Below are 7,896 nucleotides of genomic sequence, written 5' to 3' on the forward strand. Positions count from 1 at the left end.
AGCTCTACAAATACCATAGCGCATGCGCATATGGCTTCTGCATTCTGCTCAAGGCTCCTGCAATTTTATGTGCTTCCACCTTTAGTCTGTCTGTGGCAGTCGGTCCAAAGCGCAGTGGGATCACCTGCACCCCAGTGTGACAAGTAAGGCTAAATTCTTGAAATTTCAGTGAATTTTTTTTGCACTGTATTTCGACATCAGAGTGAAGAACAAGGTTAGTACATCATGTTATACTATGTCTAATTTTTTTTTTTACGGTATATTAGATGGCGTATAATTTACGGCCTCGGCGAGTATTCGAGGAGTTACTCGAAGATGATGATATTGAAGTCAGTGTTGAAAGTAAAGTGTATTTTATTGTTTATAACATGAAAGTTTGATTAAATAATAAATACTATAGCATATTTTGATGATAACGCAAAGTTCATTTTTTCACGAAACTCCTTCATTTCTCAAAATAAATACCTTTTTTTAAAGGGCCACTAAACTACTATTTTTTTTCTTGTAGTACTACATCAGTAGAAGACTCACCTAAATTTTTAGCCATTTTTATGAAAAAATAAAAAAATAATGAATTTTTTTGTAAAAACAGCCATTTTTTCATTTTTTTGGGGCTATTTTAATTTTTTTATCATACATAATTTTAATTTTTGGCTATATAACCTACATCACTTTTAAAAGTAAGCTTTTAAGAAGTTCTAAAAAAATTGGCAAGTTAAAATATTGAATAGCTTATTTGTTATAACAATTTTTGTCGCTGGGGTAGATTCCACCCCAATGTGGCAAGTACGTGACGTCTACAGAAGTGTGGCAAGTAAGGGTTAATGTAAAGAATCTAAGCCAATTTTTAGTACTTTTTAAATTTAAAAAAAAACCTAAATTTGAGAAAGTTATAGCTTGCTAAAGTTTCTTTGATGACGGCAACTTCAAAAGATTTCGCATATAAGGTATGACGTCACAGCACATTTTCGTGTACTATATTTTCTTCAATTTTGAAGATATTGCAAAAATTCAAAAAGTTTACAAAGAAAGTATCCCACTATCTATCAGACCGTTTAATAAAAATTTATGTTAAAACCGAATTAACCTTCCATCTATAAATATGGGTCTACGGCATTCGAGCCAAAATGAAATTTGCTCATAACTGTAAAACTGCAAGCCTACCAGAAAATATTAAATAAACGATATTTATCAAAATAACTATAAAATCATCAACTGCAATTAGACAGATGTTTTGTGAGTTTTTTCAGATTTTTTAAAATACTTTAAGATAGAAAAAAAATAGCGTCAAACATGACAGACCCACGTTTACACGCCGAGGCTGAAAAAACCGACTACAGACGGAGGGTTAATTATAATATACAATATTTCCATTAGTTTAGGACTTTCTTTTCATTTCTTTCATAATTTTTTAATAAATCAACAATACACAAGACAAATTGTAACATACTCAAAATGGCAATTTTGATAACATATTATCAGAAATATTTATGATATATTAATTTATATAATGGAAAATTTAAATTTTTAACACTTATGTAAATAGTATATCTCAATAAATGTAGAGAACTGTATGTAACCGTTAATTAAGACATAATGTTAATCAGTACCCCAAGCTATCGATCAAGCCTACTTGGAACTTGATCCATTCACTCGTTATCGAGATCTCAACATCTCGAGTACTCGCAAATCGTCGCGTCGCGTAAAAGAGTCACGGTCGGTCTCGCTCCGCGTGTACTTGGCGCGAGACACTACCGTGTCTCTTGATCCCTACCAAGTATATATCAAGATCAAAGTTATTGGAAAGGTATCCCCTAATATAAATGATTATCAAGAATTTAAATAAATTCGTAAATATATTTTTACTATATTTTTTCATTACAAAAGCACAAATCAATAATAATACATATCCACGCATCATAATACTACTATGCGACAATTTTTAAAAGGTTTTGCAATCTAACGAATTTCTACATCTTACCTGTAGAAGCTTGCTGTTGAATTTCATTTTCTTCTTTTGCAGCTGGTGTTGCAGTATTAGTTGGAGAAGGTAGAATTGGAGTAGGTGGCATATCTGATAAATCAAGCTTTTCACCTGCAGCAACTGCAGCAATAACTATATCAAATTGTTTTACAGTTTTTACATATTGTAGTGCTTGTTCTTTGTTGCCCGCTTTCTTCCAAGCAATTGCTGCAGTCTTATATTTTTGTTGCTGTACTTTTAATTTATCCAAAGCTTCTTGATCAACTATGACGTCTGCCAGTGGTTCAGAAGGGTTATTATCATCATTTGAGATTACATTCGATTTTGCAACTGCTTCACTAACTTCCATTGGTGATGGTGTTTTTTCTTCTACAAAGTAGACAAAATAGTATTAGTGAAATAAAAATCAATATCGCAAATCTCCAATTAACATTTAAAAAGCTGGATAATAATAAACCTATTAATAATTTGTTCACGAATGAAACTATTAAAATACAAAACGTCATGTTCCATATTCTCATCAAAGGAGTGTGCAAAATTGAGAAAATTTTGTGGTACAAAATCAATTGTCATGAAACTTGACATAGACATAGTATGAAGTAAAATATGAAGAAATCCAACCAAAATCGAATGGCTAAATGAGTGGATCTTGGTCAAAAACCAGAAAATGAGTCCGGTGGCGGCATTGACAACAGTGTTCATTTGCCATTCATACAATCTCACTTTGGCAATAGAATAACATTGTTCGTGAATGACCCACTAAATAACCGTTGGCAATTGACAGGCTGAATCAGTGATGCCAGAAAGCGGCCTCGATAGCATACGGTAAAAGTAGTGGGAATGTCCCAGGATTCAGCCATTCGATTTTGGTTAAAGTTCTTCATATTTTACCTCATATTATGTCCGTGTCAAGTTTCATAACGATTGATTTTGAACACAAAATTTTCTTAATTTTGCACACTCTTTTGCTTCCTCATAAAGGAAGCTTTGTTTTCATAAACTTCGTGTATGGACCTTTGATCGCATATAAAGCTAAGTCTAATCAACCAAATTTTAAAGAATTATATATGAAATAGGGGTAGAAAAAACCGAAAAAAACATTGTTTTTTTTAGTTTTCGATGCCAATGTGTTCAGAATGTTCTAAAACGTCGGAAAATCGTAATTTTAAAAAATGTCCATATGTGTGTATGTATGTGCCAAATTTACCGAAATTTCTATAATTCAAGAACTGATTAACCAAATCTTAAAGAAATATATATGAAATAGGAGTAGAAAAAACTGAAGAATATAATAAAATTAGAAAAAGTGCTAATAATAAAGGGGTTACCGATTTCTATCTAAAAAAAATCTACATAATTACTCTAATTTCCGCAAATTTTGTGATATCGAGCTTAATTTTTTTTTATGGATAGAGTATCATTAAAGGTAGATTGGTGTTGAATTTGGCAATGATCGATGAAGGGGTTACCGATTTTTGCCTAAAAAGTGTACATGTTATACGTGTAATCTCATATATAGAGTTTCATTAAAGGAAGGTTGTTTTGAATTTGGCGAAGATTGGTGAAAGGGTTACCGATTTCTGCCTCTTATGAGGAAACTTGTATTTTATTCGATGCATAATTATTAGTATTTATTAGTTTGGCTTCCTCATAGAAGCTTTATGAGCGAAATAAAATAGGAGCAATGGTAGCGATCTGTAATGAGAAGGAAGCAATGTGCAAGTTCCTAATTTGCACACTTTTTTTAATTTTAAATTTAATCTTTTTATGAATAATAGAGGGTTAGCTTAATAGTACAAGTGGGGTTTTACAATCGGCGCAGTGTCAAATCGATGTTGACTTTAGAAGTTCAGGCTACATAGGCAAAAACTCGGTAATCCCTTCACCGATCCTCGCCAAATTCAATACCAACCTTCCTTAAAAATGACTTTCTTTAATGATACTTTATATAAAATTACACATATAACTTACACTTTTATGCAAAAATCGGTAACTTCTTCACCGATCTTTGCCAAAACTCTATCCATAAAAAAATTTAGCTTGATATCTCAAAATTTGCAGGAATTAGAGCAATCACGTAGATTTTTTAAAATAGAAATTATATTATAAGCAATTTTTCTAATTCTATTATATTCTTTAGTCTCTTCTATCCCTATTTAATATATGTATAATAATACATTAAGATTTGGTTGATTAGTTCTTGAGTTATGAATAAATGTGTACATACATACACACATACACACAAGAGACATTTTTTTAAGGCAATTTTCTGACGTTTTAGAACATTCAGAACACATTAGAATCAAAGACTAAAAAAACAATTTTTTCTTCGGTCTTTTCTACCCCTATTTCTTATATAATTCTTTAAAATTTGGTTGATTAGACCTAGCTTTATACGCGATCAAAAGTCCATACACGAGGTTTACGAAAACAAAGCTTCCTCTATAAGGAAACAAAATAAACAAAATTTAAGTTTAAAAAAATATTTTAAAGCTTAAAATCTCTACTTTCAAAAAATCACTATTATTCTTTTAGTTTCTGTGAGTTACATAATTTTTACATATAGAAAACTACGAACTGGACAAAATAGAAAATTTTCTTCTTACTTTTTGTCACATGCACAAAAAAAATCTGTAAAAATTTTCGACTTTCTAACGTGAAAGCTTAAAGTTTTCCCTACAAAATCTTTTCTTAAAATGTTTCTATGATTTTTTGTTATCGAGTTATCGCGGGTTGATTAAGAAATTTGCTTTTTGACTTTATTTGCTCATAACTCCGTTAAAAATCATTGTGCCGCAATTCAAAAAACAAATTCTTAAAGCTAAAACTTTGCTCAAAATCTTGAGCTAGCTATCTGGGAAGATTCAAAATACATTAAAAAAACGTAAGAAAATGACGTCTGGGGATTTAAACAATTTCACTTTTTTTTTTTTTTTTTTTTTTCTTTACTTTTCACGTTTTTCTCGCTGTAGACGTAATTTTTATGGCCATTTTCGGATTGTACAACTCAAAGTACGTAAGAATACGTAAGATTTATTCGTTCCCCTAACAGTTCCCGAAACTTCAATTTTGCATACCCTGAAAAAAAATTTCATAGCTATTTGGCAAATTTTTTTTAAACGGAGTATTTAAAAGTATAAAAAAACGTAAAGAATTTGTTCTGCACAATTGTTTTCTGGGTCAAAAAAGGGAAAAATTGTTAATTTTTACATCATTTTCATTCATTTGTATCATGTCTACATGTTATTTTTAAAAAATTTGGCAATTATACCATTCAATAGAGCAAAATTTCAGTTTTAAGAATATGCTTTTTTAATTGCGGTACGATGATTTTTAACGAGGTTATGAGCAATCAAAGTCAAAATGCTCATTTCTTATTCAACCCGTGATAACTCAATAACGAAAAATCGTTGAAACACTTTTAAAAAAAGATTTTGCAAGAAAAACTTCAAGCTTTTATGTTAAAAAGTCGAAAATTTTTGCAACTTTTTTTGTGCACGTAACAGGTCCACAAGGTGAGAAAAAAATTTTCCATTTTGTCCAGCTCGTAGTTTTCTATATCAAAAGACATGGCAGTGTCTCGCGCCAAGTATACGCAAAGCGTTTTTTAACTTAAATTTCGTTCATTTTTAACGAAGTTACAGTTGCTTGAATTTTGCCTATTTTTTAAGAAAAATTTAGTGTTCCTCTAACCTTTGTGAGGAGTTTATAAGCCCAATTACAGATAGTCAAATAAGAAAGATAAGATATCGATAAGAAAACAAGCATAAAGGAATATATACTACCTATATTTTTAACAGTAGGTTCAGCAATAGCTGAAGGAGACAAAGCTGGAGGAATGTCAGCTTCGTTTATGTTTCTACCTGATTGAACAGAAACCAACATCTCCTTCAGTGTTTTTACACCTCTGTTATACCTTCTAGCTCTACCAGTCTCATCTTTTCTTTTGGCCTTTTCCTCAGCTATTTCATAAATTTTTAGTCTCTCTTGCAATAATTGAATCAATTCTTGCATAAAACTATTTTCCTCTTTAGTTTCAGTAGATTCATGTTCACCGTGTTCTGCTTTTTCTTCTTCTTCTTTGATTAATTCTGGCGTCTCTGTCCTTTCTGTTTCATTTCCTGTGAGCATCTGCAACTCTTTCTAAACCAAAGAAATAATTTTAAATATAATTAAACTTCATATTATATAAATAGTAATATAATATTACTAGGTATTACATGACGTACCAATAATGCAGGATCATCATTTCCTTCAGATGGTTCTTCATCAGAATTTGTATCCTTCATACAATCAGCTACCATTTCATCCAAGTTTACATCATTAATAGCTTTGCGTGCAACTAATTTTATTTATACGTTTATATTATATATATATATATATATATATATATACATATATATAATTTACGAGTATGTAATACAGATTATGCTACTTTTAATTCAAAAGTTAAGCGAAGAATATAGACTTCTGCATAATGTATAACGTATAAGGAAATGAACCAATCAGAGACCTTCTTTTCCATAGTGGAGATAAAAATAGAGGATTAGGTCATTTCCTTATGTGTCATGCATTATGCACTATGCAGAAGTCTGTGCTCAAAAAAAGATGTGAATATAGAGATTACATCTATGACTTTTGTGAAGTTGCAACTATTATTAGAGAGCAAACTTTTGTTATTTATTTTTATACTTCTTTAGATAATTTGGAAGATACTTTTCTTGCTTTTATAATTAGAATTTATATGTATAAGAAGAAATCAATCACGACCGTACAAAAATTTTAAGGGTATCATTTTATATTTTTAGACATCTTCATAATGACTCAGGAAGAATTAATCTTTTAATCTTTTATTATTTGTCTGTTATTGATATATATCCCTAGATTATATTCAGATCCATTTTTCCAAAACTAATTGTTCAAAATTGCTGTGTCTAATATAATTAATAATATAAGTAATATAATAATACTACTTAAATTATATTGTTTGTACATTTATAATATCATTGAATGATATATTTTAAAATCTTGTAGACTTCTCTTAAGAAACACCTATAAAATACACGATTTGTAAAGCTAACTTACCGCTGCGTCTGCTTTTGTAACCTGTATCATTGCCAGCCGCCAAAGCAGCTAATTCAGCTTCCAAACTTTCGTCATTATCGTCATCTTCCATCACATTATCATTAATATTGCCAATATTTATATCAGGTACTTCAAAAATGCCGTACTATATAAAGCATGACCATTATAAGTGAAAAAGATAAATAATAATCCGTCATAAAATACCATATACATATAAAAACCAAAATCATAAAATAAAGATGTATCACGTTTACATATTTCTAACCATAAAAACTAAACTTATAACCCAAAATGTAATGTAAACTTTAAGTTCCTAAAAAAAATAATCAGAAAGAAGAAATCTTGCACAATATACTTATTAAAAAAGACTAAAGCAATACCTGTTCTAAGCCACCAACTGGCCTAGGCTGTTTCGGCTGCTCTTTTTTCTTACCAAACATTTTACTCGTTAATCGCAGTGTGATGCAAATACTTAGCGATATTGGCAGAAACCAAAGGATTAAACTGATTAAAGACAAAATAACTTCACTGCAATTACTGTATATGTGTGCATGTATTGTACCTTATACGATATCGCGCACTGATATGCGCAAACACAAATCATACAAATACAGTCATAACTGACATCACTTGCATTTTGCGTTTCGATATTCACTGCGTACTGAAAATTTATAGTTTACGTCACGTATGGTCTGGTATTGGGATTGGCGGTCGTGACGTCACCAAGGCAAAATGGCCGGAGAGAGTAGGTCACTTGTCACAATACAATACGACGTATGTGCTTATTTATAAATTTCAGTAATTAAAATGAGACTGCCCATAAGTGA

General features: G+C 30.6%; 1 protein-coding gene across 1 annotated transcript; it reads right to left on the reverse strand.

The window, feature by feature from the left end:
- Window positions 1-1,837: 1,837 nt before the first annotated feature.
- On the reverse strand, window positions 1,838-7,886 carry LOC112451920 (coiled-coil and C2 domain-containing protein 1-like). The gene is made up of 5 exons (XM_025011824.1): window positions 7,450-7,886; window positions 7,070-7,214; window positions 6,214-6,326; window positions 5,770-6,127; window positions 1,838-2,353 (listed from the first exon to the last, which is right to left on the reverse strand). Exons 1-5 carry the CDS (start codon window positions 7,507-7,509, stop codon window positions 1,971-1,973), a joined length of 1,059 nt encoding a protein of 352 aa, XP_024867592.1. The 5' UTR covers window positions 7,510-7,886; the 3' UTR covers window positions 1,838-1,970.
- Between the last annotated feature and the right edge of the window lie 10 nt (window positions 7,887-7,896).

This window comes from Temnothorax curvispinosus, unplaced genomic scaffold, assembly GCF_003070985.1.
Source record: "Temnothorax curvispinosus isolate PA1 unplaced genomic scaffold, ASM307098v1 QBEX01002800.1, whole genome shotgun sequence".
Lineage (NCBI taxonomy): Eukaryota > Metazoa > Arthropoda > Insecta > Hymenoptera > Formicidae > Temnothorax > Temnothorax curvispinosus.

Coding starts and splice junctions, on each gene's coding strand:
- LOC112451920 (XM_025011824.1), bottom strand. CDS start 7,509: ATGTTTGGTAAGAAAAAAGAGCAGCCGAAACAGCCTAGGCCAGTTGGT. Junction 7,215..7,449: donor CAGTTGGTGGCTTAGAACAG/GTATTGCTTTAG, acceptor TGCTTTATATAG/TACGGCATTTTTGAAGTACC. Junction 6,128..6,213: donor ATGATGATCCTGCATTATTG/GTACGTCATGTA, acceptor TCTTTGGTTTAG/AAAGAGTTGCAGATGCTCAC.